Source organism: Pseudozyma flocculosa (genome assembly GCF_000417875.1).
Source record: "Pseudozyma flocculosa PF-1 unplaced genomic scaffold scaffold00002, whole genome shotgun sequence".
Lineage (NCBI taxonomy): Eukaryota > Fungi > Basidiomycota > Ustilaginomycetes > Ustilaginales > Ustilaginaceae > Pseudozyma > Pseudozyma flocculosa.
The window spans coordinates 1,258,588-1,285,733 of NW_006920870.1; the positions used below are offsets into that span (position 1 = coordinate 1,258,588).

At 65.8% G+C, this 27,146-nt stretch overlaps 9 protein-coding genes across 9 annotated transcripts in view; 2 read left to right on the top strand and 7 right to left on the bottom strand.

The window, feature by feature from the left end:
* Positions 1 to 4,387, bottom strand: part of PFL1_01062 (uncharacterized protein) — a gene marked incomplete at both ends in the record, with an annotated part of 4,866 nt that extends 479 nt beyond the window's left edge. The window contains one exon of the mRNA XM_007878562.1: positions 8 to 4,387. Coding sequence (XP_007876753.1) covers positions 8 to 4,387 — 4,380 coding nt within the window. The remainder of the gene's footprint in view (positions 1 to 7) is intronic.
* A 1,860-nt stretch (positions 4,388 to 6,247) lies between these two features.
* On the bottom strand, positions 6,248 to 7,427 carry PFL1_01063 (uncharacterized protein; the record flags this gene model as incomplete). The annotated part of the gene is made up of 3 exons (XM_007878563.1): positions 6,248 to 6,368; positions 6,494 to 6,641; positions 6,755 to 7,427. 3 exons carry the CDS (start codon positions 7,425 to 7,427, stop codon positions 6,248 to 6,250), a joined length of 942 nt encoding a protein of 313 aa, XP_007876754.1.
* A 259-nt stretch (positions 7,428 to 7,686) lies between these two features.
* On the top strand, positions 7,687 to 9,464 carry PFL1_01064 (uncharacterized protein; the record flags this gene model as incomplete). The annotated part of the gene is made up of 7 exons (XM_007878564.1): positions 7,687 to 7,891; positions 7,977 to 8,217; positions 8,300 to 8,411; positions 8,492 to 8,735; positions 8,832 to 9,052; positions 9,136 to 9,277; positions 9,400 to 9,464. 7 exons carry the CDS (start codon positions 7,687 to 7,689, stop codon positions 9,462 to 9,464), a joined length of 1,230 nt encoding a protein of 409 aa, XP_007876755.1.
* A 124-nt stretch (positions 9,465 to 9,588) lies between these two features.
* PFL1_01065 (uncharacterized protein) lies at positions 9,589 to 12,133 on the bottom strand (the record flags this gene model as incomplete). The annotated part of the gene is made up of 9 exons (XM_007878565.1): positions 9,589 to 10,073; positions 10,173 to 10,209; positions 10,409 to 10,801; positions 10,916 to 10,994; positions 11,094 to 11,114; positions 11,206 to 11,255; positions 11,336 to 11,653; positions 11,744 to 11,833; positions 11,933 to 12,133. 9 exons carry the CDS (start codon positions 12,131 to 12,133, stop codon positions 9,589 to 9,591), a joined length of 1,674 nt encoding a protein of 557 aa, XP_007876756.1.
* A 676-nt stretch (positions 12,134 to 12,809) lies between these two features.
* PFL1_01066 (uncharacterized protein) lies at positions 12,810 to 16,404 on the bottom strand (the record flags this gene model as incomplete). Its single annotated transcript, XM_007878566.1, has 3 exons — positions 12,810 to 12,908; positions 13,018 to 13,123; positions 13,205 to 16,404. The coding sequence occupies 3 exons, from the start codon at positions 16,402 to 16,404 to the stop codon at positions 12,810 to 12,812; spliced, it is 3,405 nt and encodes a 1,134-aa protein (XP_007876757.1).
* An 810-nt stretch (positions 16,405 to 17,214) lies between these two features.
* On the bottom strand, positions 17,215 to 18,127 carry PFL1_01067 (uncharacterized protein; the record flags this gene model as incomplete). The annotated part of the gene is made up of 2 exons (XM_007878567.1): positions 17,215 to 17,602; positions 17,745 to 18,127. The coding sequence occupies 2 exons, from the start codon at positions 18,125 to 18,127 to the stop codon at positions 17,215 to 17,217; spliced, it is 771 nt and encodes a 256-aa protein (XP_007876758.1).
* A 4,209-nt stretch (positions 18,128 to 22,336) lies between these two features.
* Positions 22,337 to 22,687, bottom strand: PFL1_01068 (uncharacterized protein; the record flags this gene model as incomplete). The annotated part of the gene is made up of 1 exon (XM_007878568.1): positions 22,337 to 22,687. The coding sequence occupies one exon, from the start codon at positions 22,685 to 22,687 to the stop codon at positions 22,337 to 22,339; it is 351 nt and encodes a 116-aa protein (XP_007876759.1).
* Positions 22,688 to 23,307: 620 nt separating this feature from the next.
* On the bottom strand, positions 23,308 to 24,250 carry PFL1_01069 (uncharacterized protein; the record flags this gene model as incomplete). Its single annotated transcript, XM_007878569.1, has 3 exons — positions 23,308 to 23,379; positions 23,490 to 23,728; positions 24,052 to 24,250. The coding sequence occupies 3 exons, from the start codon at positions 24,248 to 24,250 to the stop codon at positions 23,308 to 23,310; spliced, it is 510 nt and encodes a 169-aa protein (XP_007876760.1).
* A 706-nt stretch (positions 24,251 to 24,956) lies between these two features.
* PFL1_01070 (uncharacterized protein) lies at positions 24,957 to 26,096 on the top strand (the record flags this gene model as incomplete). Its single annotated transcript, XM_007878570.1, has 1 exon — positions 24,957 to 26,096. The coding sequence occupies one exon, from the start codon at positions 24,957 to 24,959 to the stop codon at positions 26,094 to 26,096; it is 1,140 nt and encodes a 379-aa protein (XP_007876761.1).
* Positions 26,097 to 27,146: the final 1,050 nt, after the last annotated feature.

Consider the following 27,146-nt stretch of genomic DNA (forward strand, 5'->3'; position numbering starts at 1 on the left):
CGGGTACGGCGGGTGCCAGTTGCTGGCGGTACGCCGATCGGATCACGGCATCGCCGAGGCTCGGGCTCGGATAGTGCCCGCCGCGAGGCCGAGAGGGCGACGACGACGACAACGACGACGACGACGCGGGATCGCCAAACGGATCCGACTCGCCCGCCGACTCGCGCAGGCTCGAGAGGCGGCGCAGCCCGTCCTCGCTGTTGCTGCGCGGCCGCTTGCGCCGCTCCATGGAGCTGCTCGTCGCGCCCTGCGTCGCGCGGCTGCTGCTCTGCGCCTCGCTGCTATCCCACCCGGCGTCGGCCGCATCCGTCAGGATGCTCGCAGACTCGCCGCTGCGCCGCGAGGGGTTGTAGCTCGCCAGGCTCGTCGGCGCGTAGCTCTCGGCGCCCGCACCGCGCGTGCTCGCCGTGTTGGCCCGAGTGAGGTTGGTGCCGCTCGGGCTGTAGCTCGCCGCTCCCGTGCTGGCCCCGCTCAGGCTCACCTCGCTCGGCCCGCCCGCCGCCGACCGCCCGGTGCGGCGCGAGGAGCCGTAGCCGGATCGGCTGCCGCTGCTGCCCGTGTTGCTCGAGCTCAGCTGGGCCACCTGGCTCAGGCTGTCGAGACCCGTGCTGACGCTCGCCGAACGGCGGCCGCTCACCGACGAGTTCGACACGCTCGCCGCGTACCCGCCTCGGCGCGACTGCGAGCTCGAGTGGCCACTCTGCCCGCTGAGGCTGCCCAGGCTCGGATTGCCCAGAGCCCGACGGTTACGGTCGCCCCCGAACTCGGAAGCTCCCATTCCGGCCGCAGCAGCGCCGGCGCCAGCAGCAGCTGCACCGACGGCGACGCCTTCCTCGGCGTGGCTCGGCAGCATCGAATGCTGCGACCGTTCGCCGCTGCCTCCCGACCCTTCTCGCGAAGAGTGGTTGCGCGTGCCCGGCGTGCCCTGGCTGCTGTGGCCCAGCGCAGACGGGTTGTAGACGCTGGCCCGCTCGCTCCTCACGTCCGAGTAGGGTCCGGCCTCGTTGGCCGCGCCCAGAGAGCCGTGGCTGCCCAGGCGGCGATGATGGCCGTCGTCGTCGTTGTCGAGATCGTCGCCGTGGAGGTCGCCGCTGCCGCGGCCCTCTTCGAGATCGCCACGATCGGCCGGGGCGTCGTTGAAGTCGCCGGTACCGGGCAGCCAGCCGTACTGGCCCATGGTCAGCCTCCTCCAGCCCGCCGCCATGCCGCCCAGGATACCGGCACCGGCGCCGGCAGCCGCAGCGCCGTGGGCGGTCGAGCCCGCATCGCCGCCCTCACCGCGCATGAGGCCAGCACGTTCGTTGGCCGGCTGGTCGAGGCTAAATCCGCGCTGAACGCCCGCAGAGGCGAGGTCCGAGTCGCTAAAAGGATCCTCGGACTCGGCCTCGGTCGAGGGCCCAGCATCGACGCTGAATCTGCCGGGGGCAAGGCGTGATTTGGGTCGCTGGCTGTCCATGCTGACCAGGCTGGGCGCAGCGCCGGCTGCGGTGCGCGGAGAGTCGAAGGGCGTGTGGAAGCCCGCCGCGCTCTCGACGGCGGGGCTCTGCACCTGCGCCGTCTGGTAGTCGGGCAGCGCCTCGCCGCCCATGGTCTGGTGCTCCTCGTAAATGGGCAGGCCGCGCGGACCGCGCACCGAGCTGCCAGACGCCTCGTTGGAGCCACCGCTGCCCGTGTTGAACGACCGTATCTCGCTGCTCCGGATCGTGCCGTCGTGCAGCAGCGAGTCGCTGCCGCTGCGCTCGCCAAACTCGCCGACGCTGCGGATGGTCGGCAGCCGGCCGCGCTGGAAGCCGAGGCTCGCGGCGCCCAGTGTACCTACGGCGGGGTAGACGCTGCTGCCATCCACAAGGTCCGTCGGCGTCGTCGACGACGTCTCGCCGTCCTTGGTGTCGCCGGGAGCGTGGGGTGCGGATGCCGCGTCGCCGTCGCCTGCAAAGCCGGGTCCGAGCAGGGGAGTGTCGGACGAGATGAAGCGGCTGTACCTCTCCGAGTCCGCGTGACGCAGGTGTCCGAGCTTCTCGTCGCCACCGTCGACGCAGCTGGCCTCGCTCGGGTTCGCGCCGTGGCGACCTTCGACATCCGGTGGGCCCACAGCACCGGGAGGCACGCCTGACGGGTAGAAGCCCTTGGAGTAGGTGCTTCCGCCGCTCTCGCGATGCCCCGCGGCGAGAGCACCGAGGCCGCCCAGAGCCGCGGCACCACCAACGCCGAGGAGGGCCGGGTTGAGGCCGCCGTGGCCCGACGCACCGCTGGAGCTCGTCTCGACCGATGCACGGGGCAGGCCCTCCCCGCCGCCGCCGCCGCCGCCCAGTCCCGCTGGACCGGACGAAGCGCCCTGGCCTCCGTGAGCGGCGTCGTGCTGCGCGATGCCGATCGCCGCGCCACTCGGGGCGAGGCTGCCCAGCGTCTGGACGGGTCCGCGGTCCCTGGGTGCCCTCGGAGGCGGAGGCAGGCTGTTGCCGCTACCGCTGGCGGTGAGCGCACCGGTGCTGTTGCTGCTGGTGCCGCCCCGATCGCCCGAGCCGGACCCCGAGCCCAGGTTCGGCGAGGGCGTGCTGCCCCTCCCGTATCCGGAGCTGCTGGTGCCCGAGGCCGAGTAGGCCCCCGATGCTGGCCGAATGCCGGGGAGCATGGTGCCGCCGCTCTGCCCGCTGCCGCCTGCGCTCGAAGCGTTGCGATGCTGTCGTTCTGGAGTGGCAGTGCTGCTGCTCGATCCGTGGCTGTCGCGTCCTCCCCGAGCCGCAGCGTAGGCTCCTGCCGCACCTGCGCCAAGGGCGGCCGCACCGAGCGCGTGTCCGTCCGGGTGCCAGGAGCTGCCGGGACCGCGCGAGACTTCTTGCATCTCTGGCTCGCCGGTGACGCCTCCCCTTCCTCCGCCAGCGGCTCCCGACGGGTCGGCCATGAAGTTCATGAGGCCCCGACGTTCCGACATCTCGCCGTCGGCGCCATCCTCATCGCTGAGCGGCAAGTCGTCGTCGCCATCGACGTCGGTCGCGCGCTCCTTGCCCTTGTTCTTCTTCTTGCCAAAGGCAGCAGCGAGCAGGCCGCCGCCGAGACCGAGCCCGGCCAGTCCGGCCTTGCTTCCGCTGGCCGCCCGGCCTCCGTTGGCAGAGGAAGGAGCAGCATTGCCCAGGGTATAGCTGGGCTCGCCACCGGCAGCGTAGGCCGTGGAAGGGTCGATGCCGTTGCGCCGGCCGACCAGGCTGGGCTTGCGGGCCGAGCCCTGCCGCTTGCCGCCGACGACAAAGAAGCCAGACCCGCCGCTGCCAGAGAGATGGTCCTCCTCCCACTCGTCGCTGTCCAGGCTGCCGCGACGGCCAGCGGCAGCGCCTGCAGCGGCTCCTGCTCCGGCTCCTGCAGCCGCGCCCGCGCCGACAGCAGCGTAGTTGCCACGCGTGCCTCCTCGATTGAAGGCGCTCGTCAGCCTCGACCTGGGCCCAGCAGCACGGGCTGCCGCTCCGCCCGTACCCGCCGCAGCATAGGCAGCGCCGCGCTTCTGATTTCGCCTCCTTCGGAGGAAGCAGAGCAGCAGCAGGAGCAGGAGCAGCAGGCCGAGCACGGAGCCAATGACGATTCCGGCAATCTGACCGGCGGAGAGGTTGTTCCGAGCGTTGGGCAATGCGGCGACCGAAGCGGTCGGCTCGGGTGCACCCGTGGACGAGGTCGGCGGCGTCGTCGAAGAAGAAGAGGGGGTTGTCGCTGCGGAAGACGAGGCGGCAGAAGCGCTCGATGCTGAGGCCGAGGCAGAGGACGACGCGGCGGAGGCGGAGGCGGAGGCGGAGGCCGCAGAGAGGGAAGAGGCAGATGCTGCTGACGCGGAGGAAGCGGCGGAGGCATCGCTTGCGGTCGCCGGGTCGCTGGCACTCGCGCTGGGGCTTTGGCTTTGACTGTTGGACGCCGAAGCGCTGCTGGCGGTCGGCGCTGGTGTCGCTGCGGGCGAAGAGGCGCCGCTGCTCTGCTGCTGGCTGGGCGACGCTGTCGCAGACGCGCTCGCCGATGCCGACGCACTGGCACTCGCTGATGCCGATGCCGATGCAGACGGTGTGGCCGTGGCCGTTGCCGTGGCCGATGCTGTAGCGGAAGCGGAATCGGTCTGCGATATCGACTGTCCCGGAGTCGTGTAGAGCGAGCCTAGTGGCGGCGCGGGAAAGGGACCGGTGTAGAGGAGGGGCACATTGACGATGGTGTAGTCGACGCTGGTGGCCGTGGCCGTGACGACGTCGACGGTCTGGTACGGCGCAAAGCCGCCCTGGGGATCATAGACGATGCGCGTCTGCGACTCGACCAAGGTCTGCACCTGGGTCGCGACGGCCGAGTAGGACAGGTAACCGGGCAGAGCCTGGTCCGTAGGGCCCGGACCGGGCGCTTGGAGCGGTATCGTGGCCATTCGCTACGACGCTGTGCCCGTAGTCCCCCTCCCTTCTTCGTCCTTCGATGGAGCGTCAGCCCGACACCGCTGTTCGGGTCGATGCGATCCCAAGAGGTGGCGGTTGAGCGACGGCCGTGACCTGCTTGGACGCGGTGTCTCAATCCGAAGGCGTGCGTGATCTTGTTCTGTGGTGGCGCATCGTGGTACGGCCGTACGGTATCGCCGTCGACGAGGCACGGACAGTGACGGTTGCGATAGTAGAGCGTGGTGTTCGGCGCGGTGTCGAGTTCAAGGTCGATGGAGACGGCGGAGGGGATGGCGTGCAAGAAGAAGGACGGGCGCGGTGGAGCGGAGCGGAGCGAATGCTGGTCAGTCTGGCTGTGGCAGCTGGTACGACGGGAGCGAGATCTGATCGGAGGGCGTCGGGGTCGACAGCGGCCAGCCCAGCCCAGCCCAACCCCTCAGCCTTGCCATCGGAGTTGGGCCCTTAGCTCGAGCTCAAAGCATCTGCTGTGCGACCGGATGGCGTCTGTTGACCATGAGGCTCGCGAGACATGCCCAAAGGTGCGGCCGGGTCGACGGCAAGAGCCAACGACGGGGCTGGAGGCGGAGGGGCGGCCGAGATTCGTGCATGGCATTGGCCGATGATGTGGCAGGAGGGTCAATGGACAGACGTACCGAATATATCAGCCCAGCTGGCCGGCCGACCCGGCAGCAAGGATCGTCCCAGCCGCGTACGCCGTCCTTGACAAGCTGCGGGAAAAGGCGGACCCAGATGGGCAGTACGGTACGGCTTCGTTTCGGAGTCGTTCGTTCGAGTCGTGTGTCTTCGCCCCTGTCCCGTTGATGGACCACGGCGACGAAGGCGGCGGCAGGAGGATGCAGACGTATCAGGCGTGGGCGTTGCGAGGCGTGCGAGGCGTGGCGTGGCGTGGCAGGGACGTGGCAGGGACGTGCGGGAGGGCTAAGCCGCCCGGTGTCTCGACGACTGAGACCTCGAGACTCGAGTTGGGTCAGAGGAACATTCCATGCAGGCAGGCGTCCAAGAGCGTGTCGTGGGATGGACCAGGTCGAGGTCGAGGTCGAGGATGGTGGAGCAAGGGATGGGGGGAGGAGGAGGACGGATGCAGCAGGAAGGGGAGGGAGGAGATGGTGTCGGAGAGTGGAAGGGAGAAGTTGAAGACGGAGGCAAGGCGACGAGGTAGAAGTTGCACGACGGACGGCAGTGGCAGTACCGCGACGCACAGCCGGACGAAGGACGGGGAGGACAGGTGTGGTCGGGACGGGCAGCGAGTCTGCTCCTCTCTACACGGACACGGCGGAAGGCGCCCCACTCAGCCGCACTTGGCATTGTCCATGCCCTGGGCCGGCCATCGATCGGGCCAACCGGCGACGGCGCAATCGATGCTCAGCCGGAGCCACCGAGCAAGCTAAGCATAAGCATGGGAAGCAGGAACATGCCGCTGCTGCTGATGATGATGCCGGGACAAGGGCAGGCAGGACCAAGCCCGGCCGACGCGTAGATGTTGAACAGCGCGAGGCAGCCCCTATCTTCTGGGCGGGTTTTTCATGCCTGGCCCCAGCCAGGGCTTTCGGCTGTTTTTTGACGTGGGCCGCTGCGCTGCGCTGCCCGACGTCGCTGGCTCAGTCTGCACGGCGCCCCTGTCTGCTACTCGCCTACCCGGAGGGAGGACCAGGCGAGCGCAGCACCACTGTCCACCACCACCCACCACCACCGTCCTCGCCCTCGTCGGCATCCGGGCGCAGTCAGCAGGCAGCGAGCCTGCTCGTGGTGAGGGACGCTGCACGTGAAGGCAAGGCAAGGCAAGGCAAAGCAAGCAAGGAACTCCTTTCATCTCGACTGCCGCGTCGCCCATGTCAGAAGCCCATCAGGCCATCGACGAGCTGCTGGAACCTGGCCGGCTGGAAGGCGGGAAAAGGCCGGATCCGCCCTTGTTGCCGGTCCAGCAGCGCCTGTTGGATCTGCTCCGCCAGCCTCCTGTCGCAGCCGACAGCAACAGCCGAGGGGCCGGATCGGAGCCAGGAAGGAAGGGGTTCCAGCGGGTTCAGCAGGCAGTCCTGAATCCAAAACCAGGCCGAGGATCCGAGCAGGCCCTCACTCACCCTTCCTCTGCAACCACCAAGTATCCCTCGCGACCGAGCGCATCTGCCAGCTCGGCCTGGTGATTGTCCATCAACGACGTGTTGGGCACCACGATCAGGGCAGGCGGTCTTCCCTGGCGCCGTAGCGTCTCGATGATGGTGCCTGACCCTGGGGGCGGTGTTTCGTGTCCGGGCGGGGCGGCGGGGCGGGGTGGGGCAGCGTGGTCAGCACTTGGGCAGAATGAGATTGGCTGGGGGCGTCGGGCCAAGGCGAGAACCCACCGGCATGGCTAACGACGACGTCGGCTTCAGCGATGTACTGGGTCAGATCGGGGGCAAACTGAAGCATCTCTAGCTCGATGCTATCGGCGGTTGTGGCTTCCAGGGCGCCGCCAAGGAGGTAGTCGGTGGTGCCCGGATGGGTCGACGTGGGGCCGGTTTTGGCGGCGTCTAGGGCTTGTTGGAGGGCATCTGCGACGCCGAGCTCGCCGGGGACCATGTCGCGCACCTGGTCTTGTACCTTTCTTGTGTGTCGTATCCGGAGGCCGTTGAGGGTACCAGTGCGGCCCGGGTCGAGTGCGGGGAGGTGTTTGAGGTTGTTCTGGTAGACTCTTCTGCCCTGGATGACGCGGAGGCCGGGTTCTGGGATGAGCTGGCTGCCGTCGTCTGGGGAGGCGAGGGACGAGTCTGCGAGTATGTCTGCTATGGATGACTTGCCGTACTGTATTGTGAGGTGGACGTGGGGCGATATGGACGGATGCGAGGGCAGGTAGACCTGTGCGAGGCGCGATAGAAAGTGGGCCGAGACGAGTTGGGTGATGAGGCCGTCGAAGCGGGTGGTGCCGACGGTGGCAAAGATGCGCAGCGTGGGGCGTGGATCGGGATCGTATGGGTGTGACGATGAGTGTGATGACTGCGGCGACGACGACGACGAGGAGGACGCCGGTATCGACATGCTGGCTTGCTGGCAGAGAGGATTGGGTCCGAGGTGGTTGTGGCGAGGTGCAACCAAGGCGCGAGCACCTGAGTGGCCGTCGCCGCGTGGACCCTGGCGGTTGCTGTCAATGGCCTGAACCGTGCGCCTCCACCTTGGCCGGCCGCTTTGGCTGCCCCTTCGCCGCGTGCCATCGACGGGAGCCCTTCTCCCTACCACCACCACTACCGCCGCCGCCGCCGCCATCACCACGCGCCACACCGCCACTACCACCGTCACCATGGACGCCATCAAATCCTCCGCCACCTCGCTCCTCTCGAGCGCAAACGATGCTCTCCAGAGCGCACTCGCGTCGTCCAACCGCGCAGGGGCAGCATCCAACCACGCGCAGAGCCTCGAAAAGGAGCTCGAAATCAAACAGATCCTCATCCACCCCATAAAGAGCTGCAGAGGAACCAGCGTACAGCAGACCGAGTACGATCACTGTAAGTTTCCCTCTCTGCGAGCACGCTGTCAGACACCCGCGCTCACCGCTCTTTCCCGATCTCCCTTCCCCCTCGCCGCCACCAGCCGGCCTCAAGTTCGACCGCACCTGGCTCATCATCGACGCAGAAACTCGCCGCTTCTACACGGCAAGGGAGCTCCCAAAGATGGTCCTCATCCATCCCCGGATCGACACTGAGCGCAACATCCTCTCCATCGAGATCCCGCCCACCGAAACCGGTGCACCCGGCGCAACCATCGAGACCACCCTCGAGCCCACCCAGCAGTGGCTCGACCAGTGCGAGCTCATCGACGACATCACCATCTGGTAAGGCCCAACTCCGTCCGCTCCCGCAGCCCTTGAAGAGATCTACGTGCTGATCCCTAGTGCTCTGATAATGCACGAACAGGGTCCACAAGGTCAACGGGTACGCCGTCTCCCAGGAGGCAGACGAAAAGCTTTCGGCCTACTTTGGCAAGCCAGTCCGCCTCGTCCGAAAGGGCCCCTCGCCCAGACCCTCGGTGAGCACAGCTCGGCGCCCGGACAGCGTGCAGGCAGGCCTCGGCTGACCCTTTCTCCCTCGCTTCTCCCCGACTGCCAGGGCCCCACCGACGTCAACGGGCCCAAGGAATGGCAGGAGTCGACGGTCCGCTACCAGGACTTTTACCCGTGCACCGTCGCCTCGGCCGCCTCGCTGCGACACGTCCAAAAGACTCTGGCCGCCTCGGTCTACCCGTCTCTCCAGCCTTCATCGGAGCAGGGCACCGAGGCACAGGACAGCAGCGAGAGCCGAGACGTGCACAGCTACAAGGTGCCCGCATCGGTCAACCGCGAATACTGGACTCGTGAGTGCCCCGCAGCCACCCTTGCCTCTTCGACGTGAGCCTCTGCTAAATACTTTGAGTCCGGCTCGTCCCCCCCACGCCACTGCTGACCTCCAGCCGAGGAGCTCGAGACGCTGCCCATCACCCGCTTCCGGCCCAACATCATCGTCCACACGCTGCCCGGCAGCACGGGACCGGAGCTGGTGCCCTGGGAGGAGGACGGCTGGAAGGCGGCCGAGTTCTTCCACCCGTCCTCGGGCGACAAGCCGCCGATGGGCGCCGAGGCCGAGGGCAAAGGTCGCGGGCTCTACATCTTGGAAAAGTGCGCCCGGTGCATGGTGAGTTGCCGTGCCGAGATGAAGTTCTGCCGCTCATTGGCACCCGAGAGAGACTGACCGGAGTGATGCTTCGCTCCTCGCAGGTGCCCAACATCGACCCCGAGACGGGCGTGCGCGACAACTTCCTGCCCTACCGCGTCCTGCAGCAGTACCGCCAGGTGGACCCCAAGAATGCCGTCAAGGGCAAGCCGTGCTTTGGCATGCTCTCGGTGCCCAGGGAGACGTGTGAGTGTCGGCCCGAGGCACCGCGGCGGCACCACGGACGCGCGCACGCAAAACAGAACAATACGGCTGACGATGCCTCGCGGCGGCTTTCATCCCCCTTGTCACTGGCCCCGTCGCCGCAGCTGGCGTGCTACGCGTTGGCGACATCATGCGCATCACCAAGACCGTCGACCCCTCGACGCGATGAGGGCAGTCACGAGCCTGTGCCTCTGTTGACGGCTGCGGTATACGAAAGGATCGAATTAGGCCGAGCGAATGGAGCGGCTTGGCAAAGAGAGGAAAGAATGAACCCGGCCAAAGTCGACGCCAAGTCAGACATAGAGCTCCTCCTGGCCGATGGGCGTGTACCTGCCAGCGCTGCACCAGAACTTCGCTCTCCACTCCTGGAAGCGCGCGAGCATCCAACCGCTCTCGACGGGTTCGTACGAATGGCCCTTTTGCTGTCCCCTCTCGTCGGTCCTGTACCCGAAGGCGGTGGCGTTGCGGAGGAGGTAGCAGTCTCCCGTCGACTTGTTGGATGCCGAGGCGGAGCCAGGCGGAAAGAGGGTCCATACGAAGCACGACGTGTCGTCTTGACACGCTCCGGAGCAGAGGTCGGATGTCCATCGCGACGGAGTTCGCGCCGCCCCGCTCCCACCCCCGCCGCCGCTGGTGGTGGTGGTGGTGGTGAGGTTCGAGAGGGGGAAGAGGACGCGCGGTGAGATTTCACCGTCGAGCGCCACCCACGACGTCCTGCGCGCCGTCTTCGACCCCGTGCTGCTCTTGTTTGTCGAGAGGAAGGAAGGTTGGAAGATGTCTGCTTGTTGGAATCCAGCAGGAGGAGGGAGGGGGATGGGTCAGGTGGGAAGCGTTCGGAGGGCAAGGAAGCGTGATTCAAGGGCCGGGATGCACCTACCGTGGATGTCGACGAATCGGACTGTGTCGTTTTCCGGCTGTAGCCGAAGAGGGGAAGGCGGCCGAGGGACGAGGTGTCAGATCAGGCTCGTGCCCGTCGTCTGACGATGCACGCGCGGGGGAAACGACTTACGAGTCGCTGATCGATGAGGTCCTGGATAACGAGGCAGCAAACAGTCTCGAGCACGATGAGCCTCCGCGCCTCATCGCACCACCTCTCGGGCACCGCGAACTCACCGCAAACCGGTACAGTTTCCGGGTACTCCAAGCATCGAGATGATGCAGACTGACGATGGGCTCGCACCAGTTCGCCTCGTCGTACCAGTGCTTCCACGGCGCGGCTCCCGTAAACCTCTGCCTGCTCTCCTTGCTGAGCGACTTGAGCGAGACGGAAGCGTGGTGGAAGATCGACACGCCCAGCTCGCCATCGCCGCAGCAGCTGTTCTCGATGCGCCCGTCGGCGCTATCGACAAACGCGGGGGAGGAGCCGAACGTCGCCGCGAGGAGGGCGCGCGAAAAGACGTACGAGCACCCGCCGTTGGCGAAGAGCTCGTTGGACGGGACCAGGTAGTTTGTACAGCCCAGGAAGTGCTGGGCGGTCGGGTCGAGCGTCGAGAGGAGCTTGAGCAGCTGCGAGGTTTCAGGAGGGCGTGATCGGTGGCAAACGAGGCGAGGGTGGATGGCTGAGTGAACATCGACTCGCTACCAGCGCCGCCACCGTCGACGGCGAGGACAACGACGTACCGGCTTGTAGAAGATGAAACTGTCGTCCTCCGTGCCGATGTACCAGTCGGCATCCGGAAAGCTACGGAAGGCGTCGTTCCTGACTCGCAAACGATCGCAAAGGGCCAGTCGTCAGCGACTCGTCCGATGACACCAAACTCCACTGCTGCACTTGGATGTGCTTGCGGTATAGACTCACCACAGTGGCATGAACTTGTACCTGGGGCCGTGCGTTCAAGGGAAGAAAGAGCAAGGGAACGTCAGGATCCTCCGCCATCCCCATTCCCCGACTGCGAATCGAATCGACTCACTTGTCCAGCTTGTGGCCGTCCCGGAACTCTTCGACCCTTCCGTTCTCCTCCTATCGCCACCCGTCTCAGCAGCGAGGTCGATCAGCATCGTCACCTCCTGCCTTCGCCTCCCTCCGCAGCACACACTCACAATGACGCGCCTCAACTCGGCGTACGCCTGGAAATCCTCTTGCCTCCTGATCGTGTCGCTGACATTGGCGAGGGCGTTGCGGACGTGCCACCCATCGTCGAGCTGCACCTCCCAGTCCGAGTAGATGACGAGCTGCGGCGGCACCGTTCTGGGCGGCCGCCGGCTGGAAAAGGCGTCGAGGTGCGGCGGCAGGCGGCTGTTGAGCACCGATGAGCCCGTCCGCATCGTCACGACCACCCTGTCCGCATTCGGTGAGGACGACGGGAAGTGCGGGATGCGCAGATGCTCCTTGAGCGTCGAGAGCGACGGCAGATGCTGCTGCGGGCATCGCGGACGTGGGCCGGTGCCGGTCGGTCAGTCGCGGTTCGACCGTGCGGTGCTCGAGTGGTCGGGCCAGAGGGAACGTACCACGAGCGCCTTGGGCAGTCGAGCCTTGGATTCCGTTGTTGCCTTTGCAAAGATGAAGCCGAACAGCACCCCAACGAAGAGCAGCAGACACTGTCGGTTGCAGCACCGAGCCCCGGGGCAGGGTCCGGGGGCCGTCAGCACACATCGCGCGCTCCGCCACCCCGGATCCACCGCGACACGGCCACTCACGTTGCGCGCACTGCAGCAGCGTCGCCTCGGCCGATTCGTCGTCTTCTCGTCGGGCACGGCTACGCCTACGCTCCAGGGCTGCTGCGCGCTCTGGCCACTCTGCTGTGGCGTCGACAGCGAGACCGACATCAGGGGCACGTCGTCGTCGTCATCCCGGTACGGCGTCGGCGGATCCCGCGGCTGTCGTTCAGGAACGACCATCTTGCCGTCGTTATTCGGAGCCTGTGCGTGATGCGAAAGAGGAGCAAAGGCAGGTAGGGGACGGGATGGAATCGATGTAGAAGGGGAGAGAAAGTGGGTTTCCGAGACGGGGACAGACGTGTCGGCCTTGGCCCACTTATCAGGGTCTCGAGAACCCGAAGCAGTCATCGCTGGCCAACACTTGATGGTGGCCCGACACTCCGAGGGACCGAATCTGCGCCTAGCCCGTTCCGTTCAGTCCGGTCAATGAAGACGCGACCAATCCACCCATCCCGGCGCCGAGCTGGGGTGGGCCAGACACTGCCGTATGGGCGCAGTCGGTGGGTGAGTGAGAGGTGGGTGAACGGGTGTTGGCATATGGTGGGCGGAGAGCGTCGGCGAACCAGGCCGGCCAGAGCGGGCGCGCACGACGCCGTCCAACCATTGTCCCCACCTCGCCCCTTTGCAGCGACTTCATCATCTCTGCGGCGACAACGGCACAGCAGCCGCCGCCGCCGCCACCTTCGGCCACGTCGCAGGCACAGACCGCCCCGGCCGAGATCAATGCTGGCTCGGCTGGCGCTACAATCGCAGCGGCGTCTTGTTGCGCCACTTTGAGTCGGATTAGCAAGTCGACGGGTCGGTATCATAGTCGTGCTGTGTTGTACAGTGGAGTGTCGGGTCAGGGCCCCTGTGCTCATTCGTCCTCAACGGCCGCCGTCCAGAGCGTGTGCGCCGACCTCGCGAGTCGCTGCAACGCTCGGTCGAAATAGACCGTCTGCTCCTTGTTGGACATCTGACGTCGTGCGGAGAGGCGACAGGCGATGGCGCACAGTCAGCATGAGATCCGCGACGCCTCGTGATGCCCTCGTGCTCGCCGCAGAGATGCACCGCTGGATACTCACCTCGCGAATGCGCGCCGCGACCTCCGCCTCGGTCAGTCCTTCGAGCTCCGCGATCTTTTCGAGCGAGAAGTCGGTGCGTCTTGCCGCCGCGGCGCCCAGTCCCGGCCTGGTATATCAAAGGAAGGGCAGATGTGAAGTCAATAAGCGAAGAGCGAGCGCACCAGGCAGCGCCATCGACAATACGCACCTCTCCTTTGCGGCAACTGGGCTGCTCGGCATCGCCTGCGCTCCATCGGCCAGGTCATGACCAGCTGCCGTGCTACCGGGAACCTCGCCCACCTTGGGCCGGGGTGGGGGCCAGACTGCCCCACTAGTCGTCGCCGTCCGCTTGGCCTTTGTCCTCGTCGAGGAACCGCTGGTGGCCGTGCTCGGCGGCCGGCGCGGATCTCGGGCCAGCGTCGCCCTCTTGGCCTGGCGAGAGATGCGAGCCTCGGTTTTGCTCCCGCCCGTCACCTGGTCGTTGAGGTGCGTGTACCGCACGCCGACGCTGTCGAGGATGGACTTGATCGGGTCCTCGACGTCGTCTTCGTCCTTGACCTTTGCCTCGTGGATCTGTGTGGCGCTTTCGCCGTTTGCCAGCTCGAGCAGCGTCTCGTCGTCCGCCGTGGCTGACGCCTCGCCCGGTTTCGCCTTGTCGAGGTACCGCTTGAGCGCGAACGAGACCTCGGCGATGTTGCACTCGTCGATGATCGACTTGGTACCGATGCCAGACTCCTGCAGGTTGAACAGATTCTTGACGCCGAAGAGCTCGCCGATGTTTTCCTTGTCGCCGGCGACGCCCTCAAAGTACCTGCGCTCCTTGGTGGCCGTGTAGCCGATCGCCATCTGCTGCTGCTTGTAGATCTGGCGGCCGTACACGCACTCCTCGAGCGAGCCGGCGCCAATCAGCCGGTAGACGTTGACGTCGCGCGTCTGGCCGAAGCGGTAGGCTCGGTCCATGGCCTGCAGGTCATGCGATGGGTTCCAATGCGGGTCAAAGACGACGACCTTGTTGGCTGCGGTCAGGTTGAGGCCCGTGCCGCCGGCCGTCGTCGATATGAGAAAGATGAAGACGTCCGGATCGCGGTTGAACTTGTCGACCAGGTCCTGCCGCTTGGCCTGCGGCGTCGATCCGTCCAGGCGGCAGAAACTGTGGCCCTCCTGGATGATGAAGAACTCGATGAACTGGAGCAGGCGGATGTTGGTCGAGAAGAGCAGCACCTTGTCGCCGTCGGTCCGCCACTGCCTGAGCAGGCCGGCGAGCACGTTCCACTTGCCGCAGTACTCAGCCTTCATACCGTTGGCCGCGTTGCACCTCTTGTCTTTCCAGTCGTCGGGAAACATGAGCTTGACGTAGGACAGCTGGCGCTCGTAGCGCTCGTTGCGCTCCGCCTCCTTGGCGGTGGCGTCCTCGGGGTCGGGAAAGACGAGCGCGACGTGGTTGCTGCACTTCTGCAGGAGGTAGATGTACTTGAGCATGTGCTTGTTCCACGGGTCGCCGTTGCTGTCGCGGCTGTAGCAGCAGTTTTGCCGGCGGAAAGGCAGTTGGGTCTGCTGATCGAGGACGCCGCAGTCGCAGGGGTCGGCGTGGCGCAGCATAAAGTCGACCTCAGGCTCGGCCAGGATGCGCCGGTACACGTCGAGCTGCGTCTTGGACAGAGGACAGAACACGACCTTATCAAACTTCTGCGGAAGCTGATCCTGGATAAGCGACTTTGTGCGGCGGAGGAAGAACAGCGGCAGCACGTTCTGGACGAGCTTCTCGGCCCGCGTCCTGGCATCGGCGATATGCTCGTCGGAGGCGTCGCGCCTCTGCCCCGTCTTGAGCGGCTGCTCGATTTCACGGTGCCACTCCTTGACGTCGCCCAGCAGGCCCGGATTGGTCCAGTCGGCCAGCGTGTACAGCTCGCGGTAGGAGTTCTGGATCGCCGTTCCGGTGAGGGCGAGCCGGACGGGGCACTTGAACTGGTGCATCGCCTGGGTCAACTGCGACTTTGGGTTCTTGAGCTTGTGCGCCTCGTCGATGAGGACGCACGAGAGGTCGAGGTCCTCGAGCTGGTCGATGTTCAGGGCGGCCGTCTCGTGCGATGTGACAAGGATGTCGAGTCGTGCTCTGCGGAACGCCTCGATGGCGGCGCGCCCCTTGGCGCCCGTGAATGCGGCGTGCTCGAAATAGCCCCAGGTGTCGAGCTCGCCGCGCCAGTTGTCAATCACGCTGCTCGGGCAGATGATCAAGCAGGTGGGCCAGGTGCCGTTGGCCTTCTGGAAGCCCGACCCCTGGCGTCCGCTGCGTACCGCCTCGATCCTGCGGTCGGCGTCCGACTCGAGGCCCGTCTTGGCCATGATGGCAGACAGGAATGCGATGACCTGGATCGTCTTGCCGAGGCCCATGTCGTCGCCGAGCAGAGCGCCCCGCCGCTCCTGGTACGACTTGTAGAAGAACCTCACGCCGTCGCGCTGGTAGTCTCGGAGGAAGCGGTTGATCGAGGCGGGCACGACACAGCCTGGGCCTAGCTCGAGGGGGCCGACTCGTGCCTGCTCTGCAGAAACCGAGAAGGCCGGACGCTGGCCTTGGTCAAGAGCAGCGGGACCGTCGGCGGCGGTACTGGGTTCCGCTCTCGGCGCGACGGTCGGGCCAGGTCGAGCGGCGGCCTGCTTGGTGGAAGGACGCAGCGTGAGGACAAGCTCGTCGTCTGAAGAGGAAGAGGGCGACTCGGGCCGCTGAGCGGTCGTTGCTGCCGCTGCCGCCGGTGTGGTTGTGAAGAGGGGCAAGGATGCGGCCGAAACGTTGCGGTACGACTCGCTCCTCGTCAGGCTGTACTCGCCGCCGTCGTCGTCGGACTCGGTGTCCGAGAGGCTGCTGTGGTCGGTCCCGACGACTGGGCCAGGATGCTCACGGCCAGACTTGGGGTCCTGCTTCGCATCCTGCCTCGCCCGATGCGAGGACTCGGCAAGCTTGGGCGCGGCCACCGCCCGCTTCGGTGCCATGGACAGGACGTACTCCTCTTCGGAAGAGTCCGAATGCGCATTGTCGGCCGGCTGCGCGCTGGGACCAGTGGCGGGGGTTGGAGATCGCGTCGAGGCCGTGGGGAAGGCGGAGGTGACCGCTGGTACCTGAGCTCGCGTCGCAACTCTCGAACCGCCAGCCCCCTCATGATCGCTATGATCGCCGTCCTGGTCATCGTGGGAGTCCGAGTCGTCGTCGGAGGAAGAGGTGGAAGAAATCGGGCCCGTCTCGATGTAGTCGTCGTTTGGGCCAAAGCCGAGGAGCGCCCTCAAGCGACCCGGGTTGCGCCTGGGCCGAGTCTGGCGCTTGCGCTTGCGCTTCGTGTCGCGCTCAGAGGCCTTTGGCAGCACCACTGCCCTGCTTCCGCCCGCCCGGGAACGCGACGACTGTTGGGCGACCATGGCGTGGAAGGGTCGCGTCGATCAGCGACGGCATCGGAACCAGACTTGGTGGGCCGGTGCTGCTTTGCCTGCGGCGATCGCAAGCTGGATGGTGGCGACCTGGGGCGTTGAAGCGGGACCTGGAAGCCAGGCAGGCGGGCGGGCACGGATGATGGTGGCGCTGATGAAACCCATGGTCGGATTGAGGGCGGGAAGGTGGGAACAAGACGTCGCCTGAGCAGTGGGCCGTCCGCCGCCGCCACCTGTCAGGGTCAGGTCAGGCCAGACAACCCGGCCCGCCCCACCGCGTTGCCTGCCTTGGGCCTTTGTCCCGCCGGCTGACTGCGCTGCACTCAGCTGTCCAACAACGACGACGGACCTTTCTTCCTCGCTCATGATCCACGCCACCCAGTAGTAGCCCCTTTGCAGACGGCCGAAGGAAGCAGCGCCAGGCATCAAGACCAAGCCAGCCCCAACACAGCGGCGGCCACGAGAGGCCATCGCAGTGACAGCCAGCTCAAGGATGATCAAAGACGATGAAGGAGCGAGTACCGAGCCCAGGCTTCGTACACGAGGCACGTCGACTACGGCATCACACGGGGCGCGAACGAGGTGATGTTTGAGCGGATCTTTGAATAAAGGTGCCGCCGACCATGGAGAGGCAGGGGCGCACGCAAAAAACAAGGGGAGAAAAGCGAGAGTGAAGCATCGAAGGAGGTGGGAGAGGGGCGAGGAGGGAATGCTGAGGTGACGGCGGTTCAATAACGAGGCCGGTGCAGCCCACCCGTTCGAGGGGCGTGCGGCGCGCGAGCAGAGAGGCAGTGGTATGATCTAGCTAGGGAGTGTCCATCGAGGCCGGGCGCGACGTGGTCTCGCAACCCACGCGTCGCCCCACCGTGGGCCAACAGAAAAGAAGGGATGAGGTTGAGGGAATGCATGGGCGCGCGCGCGTGCGGGCTGCTTAGAGGAGGGCAGCGACGGCGACACCGACGACACCAGCGACGACGGCCGAGGCGCCACGGGTCGAGGCGGCGCTGTTGGGGCCGACGACTGGGTGGCCGAGGGGGCGGGGGCCGACGACGAGGCGGGCCTCGAGGCCGAAGAGCTGGAGGCGGCGCTGCTCGAGGGCCTGGCCGACGACGACGAGGCGGCGGCCGACGAGCTCATGGAGGAGCTGGCCGAGGCCGACGAGCTCGAGGGAGCGGCGCTGGACGAGCCGCTGAAGTGACGAAAAAGCAGTAGTGGAGTACAAGGCGGAAGAGAAGAGCATGGTCAGCCAACATAGGCCATAACAGGAACGAAGCACAGCAGAGCGGTCCGGATGGGCCAGGCCGGCCACAAGGCGACACGCAGACACTCACGAGGGGGCGGCGGAGGAGCTGCCACCGGCGGCACCGCCGTTGAGGCAGCTGGCGCTGCCGGCAAGGATGGGAGGGGTGATGCCCGAGTTGGCAGTGTTACCGGCCGAGTCGCCGACCGAGAAGGTGACGGTCTGGCCCTCGGGCTGGTCAACGGTCCACGAGAGCGAGTTGCCGTCAACCTGGCCGAAGTCCTTGAGGACAGTGTTGATGTCACCGGGGGCGGTGATGCGGGGGAAGTAGGGGGCCTGGCCACCAGTCCAGGTGAGCTGGACGGGGCGGCACTGGGTGAGCGAGGCGGGGGTGTTGGCGGTGAAGGCCTGAGCGTAGGCGAAGCCGGCGGCGGCGAGGCCGGTGAGGAGAACGAGACCCTGCGAGTACTGCATGATGGCGATGGAGATGTAGAGACGGGTTGAGGTGGTGGAGACGAAGAGAGACTGGTGTCGACAAAGGAGAAGAGGGAAGAGGGCTGAGTGGATGGTGGCGAGAAGGGAGGGAGGAAGCGGGGCCAGGGGAAGCTCGAGAGGCGACGAGCGGTACTTATTGCAGGCGGGGGGGGTCAGAGGCAGGCAGGCAGGGTGCGACGACCGAGCAAGCAGGAGAGGGGCACCGTTTGCGCGCCCGGCAGAGGCACGCCGAGCGAGGCCACACAGCAGGCGAGGCTGGGCAAAGGGGAAAGGGGGACAGCAGGCGCGAGGACCGAGGCAGGTCAGTCGGTCGGCCAGTCGGTCGGTCGGTCGCACAGGGAGAGAGAAGAGATAGAGGGAGGCCAGAGCAAGCCAGCCGCCGCCAGCCGCCAAGCTGGGTTGGTCTGGCTTGGCCCCCCGCGGCTTGCTGCTTGCTGCTTGCTGCTGCTGCTGCTGCTGCTGCTAAGGGGGAAGCGGCAGGGGAGCGCCGGCGCGGACGATGCGCGCCAGTCGAAAGATCAACGTCCACCGCAGGCCCAGGCCGGCCAGCAGGGGGGGGACAGAAGCACGCCGAAAACCTCGCCTGGCTAGGCCAGGCCCGCCGCGCGGCGGAGGTTTCTGACTGGACTTGGGCGGCAGGCAGGCCAAGATCGACGCAAAATTCCATCATGGCCAAACACGCCCGCCAGGCCAAAAACAACAACACCGACCCCCCGTCCGCCCCCAGGCGCACGAGCCGACGCCAGCAGCAGCAAGCAGGCAAGGATCGACCTGCCTGACAGCAGGCCAGGCCGCCTGGCCACACATACACACCGACCGTCAGAAGATATCAGGACCCACCGGAAGCGCCACCGACCCTGCCTGCAGCATTCACCAGCATCGATCAAAGTCGAGGCAGAGGCCGGGAGCGATGCCCAGCCGGACACGACAGCTCACTCTTGCCGGCGAAAGCAGGCCAGACAGAGAGAGGGGCTAACGCAGCAGGAAGCAAGCTAAGGACCGACCGACCCAGCCGTCGTCCGGCCGTCGCACGCAGCCAGATCGACGGCGCGGCCAGCCGGGGCGCGGACTTCCTCAGACCGCAGGACATCCAGGCCACCCTACCTGCCCTAGCCTGCCCTCTAGCCAGCCCTCCCTCCTGCCTGCCGGCTGGCTTCTTGCTTGCTTCCGCAGAGAGACCAACAGCGAGCCGATCGATCCGACGCTGCGAGGCCCGTAGTCCTGACCCGACGCACTTTGACCGAATGGACAGGTTAGAACCTCGACGCATTTTTCTGCCGGCCGGCGCAACAGGCAGGCAAGAAGCTTGCAAGGCCAGGCGCCGGCATGGCCCTGCCTGGCAAGACATCGAGCAAGCAAGCAACGAAGGCTACGGCGCCATGCATCTCGATCCGTCCACCTGGCTGCCCATCTGTCCGATGGTCCCGTCGCCTGGCCGGCTTGCTCGCCACCTGGCTCTCCATCAGTCGTCCATATGGCCACGCCACGCTTACATACGGTACGGCACGCTCCTGGCTGGAATCTCGCTCGACTTCCTCCGGCTGCCTCGCTTCGGGGGAGAGCAAACTTTTCGAGGCCGGCCCACGTCGCGATCAGCGGCGTCTGCCTCGGCCGCCGTGGCGATTGCGACCTTAGCTTGTCGGTCGTCTCGTTTGGCCTCCCGACCCGACCGACTGGCCGGCAAGCATATGTCTCGTCTCGCTTCACCGACCAGCACAGCCATGTCATCCCGAGCCATCCGCGCACGATCGAGGGCCGCTGGTCGCTTTGGAAGGCACTTTGGCCAGGCCAGGTCTGGCTCAGCCAGCCGTGCGTACGTACCTGACGAGCGAAGCCATCCCGTCGGGTGTCCGCGGCCTCGGCTCGACTTGGCCGGAAAAGATGGCCGTCGACCAGCTCGCCTGCTGCCTCGTCGTCGTCGTCGTCGTCGTCGTCGTCTGGCGAGCGAGGCACGCTCGACGCCACACGCGCCGTGCTCAGCCTTCATTTTGAGCGTCGTCGCCACCGCCCCCCGGCCACCACGGCACTCTGACAATTCGACGACCTTCTCTGCGATTCGACTCGCGGCAGGTCAGCTGCCAGCACCCGCTGTCTGAGAGGCGCAAGCTAAGATGGTGGTCCTAGAGTCATGCTCTACGGGCTCAGCCGCTGGCCAGCCACGGAGCCCGCGGTGCTGCGGCTTACTCGCCCGTTTGCAATCCTCCGAGTCGTGGCGCCTTCTGGAACCACTTTTGCCCTTCTTTTCTTCGTCGTTCTTGGCGCTTTACGGAAGTCGGCGGCGTTCCGGCGTTGCGCGCGGGGGCGTCCACCGTTCGTTGTTCGTTGCCACTCCATTGTCGTCGACCCCGCCTCGCCGTTCAGAAGCCGCCCTCTCGAGAGCTCCTACAAGCCCGTTGCAGCCACCTGAGCGCGCGGAAGCAGAGGTCTTGCCTCACTCGCTGCGGGCAGGTCAAGCCGATGCGCCGACGCCGGGCCCGGTCGGATGCTGTCCGTCTCTCTCGAGACGACTTACGAGGTGTACGTACTTCGGCGGCGCGGCGCTTGTAAGGCCAGAGACAGAGGTGTCGCAGCCAATCTCCTCTCGCTGGCGTCTCTCGCCCCTTCCGAAGCGAGGTCATCTTGCCCGCTTGCTCCCCAGCCAAGCCCTCGACGGTGCAGCGCATGGCGTTGCAGCATGAACCTGTGGGTCAAAAGCTGGTCTTCGGTGGGCCGTGGCTCGAAACGAGGCCAGCGCAGAGGCGAGGTGGCGAGGGCCGCTGGCTGTCACGGCAGCAGCGAAGTCAGTTATCCTCTTCGGCCATGTCATGTCATGTACGGCGTCGATCAGCCCGCTCGCGAGGGAGCCTAGAGCAAGCAAGCCACCGGCAGTGTGCCGGGACCACAGACGAAACAACGGGCGATCAAGCCATGTCGACGAGGGCACGGATCTCCGTCAGCTGGAAGCTCGCTCGTCGGCGTTGTCGTGCTTCCGTAGATACACGACCGTTGCCGCCGGTTTGCGTCGAGGCCGAGGAGGAACAGCGCACCCGCCTCGGTCGTTGTCGTTGTCGTCGTCGCCTCCGCCTCCGCCTCCTGACCCTCTTCATTTTGACGCCGATCACGAGGCGTACGCTCAATGGAATCCATAGCTAACTAGAGTTGCTCGTGAAGCGGCGTCGAATGCCTTGTGCCTCTCTCGGGCACCCACATGAACAACACCCTGCCGACGACACAGGCTCGACGAGCGGTGGGCAGCGTTCAGGAGCTCGGTCGTGTTGCGACGCCTGCGTCAGCTGCCCATCTCCGTGCATGCTTTAGCAGCCTGGGGAAAAGCCTGGCTGAGGACTTAGAGCGAAGAGAGGGTCTGGACAGGGAAGCTCGCCTTGCCCTAGCCTGCTTGCTTGCAGCTTTGCTTGCTTGTTGTTCCGAGCGTGGAAGGCGGGTAGACTGACCGGCCCAACTCCTCGACAAGAACGGTTCGACCTCCTGGTCTCCTTTCGCTCGCCATTGCGCGACTCTTGTCATCGTACATGAACCGTTTCGCAAGAAGAACATCGGGCTCCGCATCCTCCATCTTCATCGACCGTCTACAGGTGCCCCTTTTGTCGCTCGTTTCATTCAGACGGAGCTGGAGCTGGAGCCGGGACGGGACCGGGGATGTTTGGCGGTGGTGGGCGGCCGGTGCGTACGTGCACGACATGCAGCGCGTCGATCGGTTTGCGTCGCACCACCCGCTGTGTCCTGCGTCGAGAAGGAATGTACGTCTCCGAGTCTCCGACGGATGCCGTACCCTGTTGTACAGTAGCGATAGCGCAGATTGCTGCGGAGCCTCGACGGCCGAAGCCGCCGTCGTGCTAGCGGTACGAGCATGAGCACGAACAGGCTCCTCGTCGCTTGCTCGCAGCCTCCGACGTACCTACCAACATCGACCTTACCGGTATCTCTGTCGGTCGTTCTCTTCACGGCCCGTCCATCCGTCTGGCAGCGGCACATGCATCGGGAAGCCGACTTCGGCATCAATCTGCTGTGCCAGGTCCACGGCATCGTGCGGCCGTGGCCAAACTCCCTCCTCTGTATGGCACCCGGTCCAAACGCGCGCCTCGTACTCCTGAGCCCCTCGTACGACCAAGCTTCAGAGAGTAGTTTGGCGTGAAAGCTCGGGTTGCTTGGACCGCTGCTTCATCCAGCCAGGGCACCGTCGGTCAGCATCTATATTGTTGCGAAGGTCAACCGCGCTTGCGCCTCTATGATCAGCCGCAGTTCATAGGGGAACCGCCGAAGAGGTCGCGCCAGCCTTTTCCTGCCCTCCGTCTTTATGCCCGCTCGCTCATCTTCCCTCCTCGTAACCGGCCCAAGCGCGCAAGTCACCTCGCTGCGAGAAGAATAAGAGGTGAGTTGCTGAATCTGGGACGTGGTCAGGGGCCGACAGGGCTGAGCTGGGCGGTCGAGAGGCAAGATCGATGGCGCGGAGAGCATTGCACACAAGAGAATGGACTCAGCGCTGAGGAACAGCTTCACCAAGAACATTGCCAGCGACAAGTGACGCTCATCGTCAAACATGGCTGCGGGGCGCCGCGACCTCTCGTCTGATCGCAGGGTCAGAGAAGGACACGACTGAGCCTAGGACCAGGAGTGCCGGGACGACGCCGCCAGCCGACCTCGACCCCGTCCTCGAGCGACGAGGCGAGACGTGACAGGCGTCGGCACGATTCGTCGACCACCACGCCAGGCCCCCGGATCCTCGCTCAGTGCCGCAGGACAGCCGCGAACGGGGCTCCTTTAGCGGCGAGCGGTGGACAAGCCGGGATGCGTGCAGGCGCGTGACGGTGGCGGTCGAGCTTGGTTGCGATGTCGAGGGCGACGACGGCTGCGATACAGCCGCTGAGTCCAGGAGCTGAAGCGGGTCGAAGACCGTCTGGTCGTCTCGCAGCGCCAGATCCTCGCCGCCAGCCCTCGATCCTGCTCACAAGAAAGAGCCTGTTCACTCCTAGGCGGCCCGATCCCCCGTGGCGGCCCACAGCCTGTGGGTCAAAGAAGATATCAGCTGAACGAGTGAGACCGGGCCGCGCGGGCCGAAGCTGGCCCTCGACGAGAAATGTGCCGGAATTTTCGCTTCCATCTAGCCACGTCCCGATGATGAGGTGCTGTGTGTACATGGAGGTGGTATGCTTCGTCGAGCCTCAGTGGTGAGCGCCGTGGTGGCCGTGCTTGGAAGTGTCGAGCTTGTAGCCGACGAGCGACCTCCTGCCGATCTGCGGGACGATGGCCAGCCAAGGGCAATAGGATAAAGCGGCAGGAGTCAGCGCCTCGTCCATCTCTCGGGCCGCCAATGTGGCAGACTCTGCGGCGGAGCGGAACTCACCATCTCGCCGATCGTGAAGATGCCGTAGGCCTCGACGGCGTAGATGCCGACTTGCTTCCACTGTCCCTTGGTCAGGAGCTGGCCCCAGTAGCCGGCGTCGGTGACGCGCGACCAGATGGTGCGGTAGGCGCTCGTGATGCTCGAGACCGAGGTGGGGGGAGCAAGGCCCTCGGCAATGTAGACCTGCTTGGCGACGGACCCGGCGACCTTGAGGTTGTACTGAAGGGGCTCAGAGTAGCCTGCATCGGTGGCGAAGATATGGGCGAGCCAGGATCAGCGGGGATGTCCGATTGTAGCCGGAGGCGCAGGGCGAGGATCCAGGCGGAGACACTGAAAGGCCCGACGTTGACCAAGGGACGGCAGATACAAGTCCAGCATCGGTCCGACCAGTAGAGACCTTCCAGGAATCCGCCCTCAGAATGATGGCCGGACTCGAGCTGGACCTTATCCAAGTGTCCATGTGTCCATGAGGAAGGCCTTGGCTGCTCCGAAACGCAGGCTTCCAGGCCCTCCCTCCAGTTTCATCGTGGTGCAGGAGTCTGGCAAAGTCCGAGGGACTTACCACCGAGGAGGCCTTCGACCCTCTTGACGACGGGACCGCCGATCTGCTGCGCCTTCTCCGAAAGGCTCTGGAGGGTGTTGGAGGCCTTCTGGGCGGCGGCCGAGGACGACGACGACTCCTGAGCGGCGGCCTTGGACGAGGAGGTGAAGCCGCGGGACTGGCGTCCGACGGAACGAAGGGCGGTACGGAACATGGTCATTTTCGGTGTGTAGGTGGGGCGGGTGAGGGAGGGGAGCGTGACGGAAAGACGACGGGGAAGGGTGGACGCAAGGTGGTAGTGCTCTCAATCGATGGTGACCAGGCGGCGGCGGTAGCAGGCTGCAGCGGCGGCGATCCGAGGGGCGCTGAGAAGTGCAAGCCAGGTGGGCGGCCTGGCAGGCGGGCGGGCTGGCGGCGCGGATTTCGGGCATCCTCTCTGCCACAAAGGGCCCGGTCAGCTAGATTACAAAAAGTTCGAGGCGTCAAACGAGGCGCAATTCAGCCAGCCAGCCGGCGCAATTCAAAGAGCTCGAGGCCCGCAAACCTGGCGATGGCGCGGCGGCCGGCCCGCCCGCTCGCTCGCCCTCAGCCAAACCTGGGCCAGGCTGGCCTTTGGCGGCGGGTTCTTCTTGACTCGCCTGGCCGCGACCCCCGCGCCCACCGTCTCGGGTGGCCCGGTCCTGACCGAAACCTCTGGCGGGCGCACCTCGGTTCCGCGTGTCCCTCCGGCTCCGCCTCCTCTTGCCTCGCAGCCCTCCACACAAAGCCCACGCCAGACCCTTGCATCCGCACCGGCCGCTTGCTTGCTTCTATCCTTTCCCTCCCGCCACCGCCACCGGCCATCAATCAAACGGACGACGCAGCCGCCAGTCCAAGACAGGCTCTTTCGCCCCATTTGTAGACTCGGAGAGTTGCACCTCGCCACCATGGCCGACGTCTGGATCGCGCGCAAGCGCTGGACCTGCAAGTACTGCAACCTCACCATCAACGACGACGTTCCCTCGCGGCGGCAGCACGAGAATGGCCTGCGACACAAGAACAACGTCGAGCGCGCGCTCAAAGGCTTCTATCGCAAGGGAGAGCAGGAGAAGAAGGACGCGGAGTACGCCAAGAGAGAGATGGAAAAGATTGAAAAGCAGGCGATGGCCAGCTACGCCCTCGACCAGGCGGCCGCCTCAGCGTCTACGTCGGTGGCCGCGCAGCCGGCGCACGAGCAGCAGGCAGCGACCGATGCAGCAGGCGCTAGCGTTGCCACGGGTGTAGGGAAGAATGCGGGGGAGAGAGCAGAGTGGAAGCCCGACGACAAGCTTTCCGCGTACAGCACCGCCCAGTCGCTCGGCTACGACGAAGATCCCGAGTTCCTACGGCGGCAGAGGGAAGAGGAGCAGCGAAGGGACGAGGGTCTTGCAGGGCAATGGGAGGCAGTCGCGCCACCTCCTCCGCCGGCACCTTCACGCACGACTCTCGCCTCGACCTCGTCCGCCAGTTCTGCTCACCACGAATCTCTCAGCGAGAGGCAGGAGGCGAGGAGCTTCCGCCTGAGGGAGCGGAGAGCACCTGGACTGGGAAGCCATAGCGACGACGACGGTCTCGCCGACATCAAGGTCAAGAAGCGGATCAAGGTCGAGAGCAGCCGCGATGCCGCCGCGCGAGAGGACGAGGCCAGGTCCCGCATGCTTCCCACCTGGACCCCAGTGCGGCTCGAGGCAAAGAAGGAAAAGTCGGCTGAGCCCTCGACCAAGACAGAGGCGTCGATCGAGCCCACCATCAAGGCTGAGGGGACCACCGAAGAAGTAGACGTCGCCGCCACGTCGTCGGCGCCGGCCGTCAAGCCGGATCCCGACGCTGACTCGACGGCACCGGCCGTAGAGCAAGGAGCAGCCTCCGCATCCCTGCCTGCCACCGCCGTCAAGCGCGAAGAAGGAGCAGAGGCCACGCCGGCATCTTCCATCGAGCCGAAGGCAGAGTCGACGCCGCCGCCGCCGGAGAGCAGCGGCGGCGGCATGTTCAAGAAACGACGTGCCGGCGCTGGAGCCGGGGCAAAACGGGTTCGTGCGCTCGTATAGAGCTGGTCGCCGCCGTGGCAGCAGCACAGACGGGAGTACCGCCAGCGCCACTTCATCCTCCGCCTCAGCCTCGTCGCTGTCGCTGGTACCGCATCCACCCACTCACTGTATTTGTACCGCCTTCCGCTGCATCTGTTTGAAAGGCCCATGTGCGCGCACTGCGCCCCTCAGAGCCAGCCCGCCCCGTTCAACGCATAATGCTACGCCGTCTGGGCCTCCGTCTGCGGCTGCTTAGGGGCTTTGACAAATGTTGTCGATGTCCGCCTGTCATGATCGTGCTTGGGCTGCGAGCAAGATGGCGGCTTGGGTGGCAATTTTTGCCCGCATTATCAGCCTCGATTTTGACTGCGGCCCAGCCAGAGACGCGCATCGCTTCCTCCTCTGTGCGCTTGGCCTTCATCATCTGGCCAGCTGGCCGCGCGGAGAACGTCTTCGCCCCTGTCGGCCATCATGGATGACTTCATCTTGATGGAGTTGGGATCGTCTCATTTGATCAGACGAGAGAGGCGCGCCACGGCCAATCGAGACCGGGGGGCGAGCGGACGGGCGGCGTGGCACCGAGGACGCAGCATCTGCACCGATGGATCGGCTTTGGGTCGATCGGGCGGACGTCTGTCGGCGTGCGAGCACCTCATCCGGGCGGGCTGACCTGGCGCTCTGTTGTGGCGGGCCAGGCCAGGCCAGGCCTGTGGCTGGGTCGGGTGAGCTGGAACCTTCGTCGCCCTTCTGCCTGGGCGTCTTGTCTTGTTGCCTGCCAGCGCACCGAGGCCTTTGCGTGGCTGGGCCAAGCGGGGCGGGGCGGCGGCTGCAGCCTCGCATCTCGTCGGGCTGGCCTTTGCTTGCTTGCTTGCTTGCCCTGCCAGCGAAGCAAAATCGAGCGGACGAGCCGCCCGGAAATTCGCCTTGCCGACCGGCTGCGCTCACAGACCACTCGCCAGGCCAGGCCAGGCTTCTGCAGGCCAGCGTGGCGCCAGCAGACCTTCCAACGCATCAACCGCCGCCAGCTCGCCCGTCCGCCCGCCCGCTCGCCAGCGCCCGTGCCCGACCCCC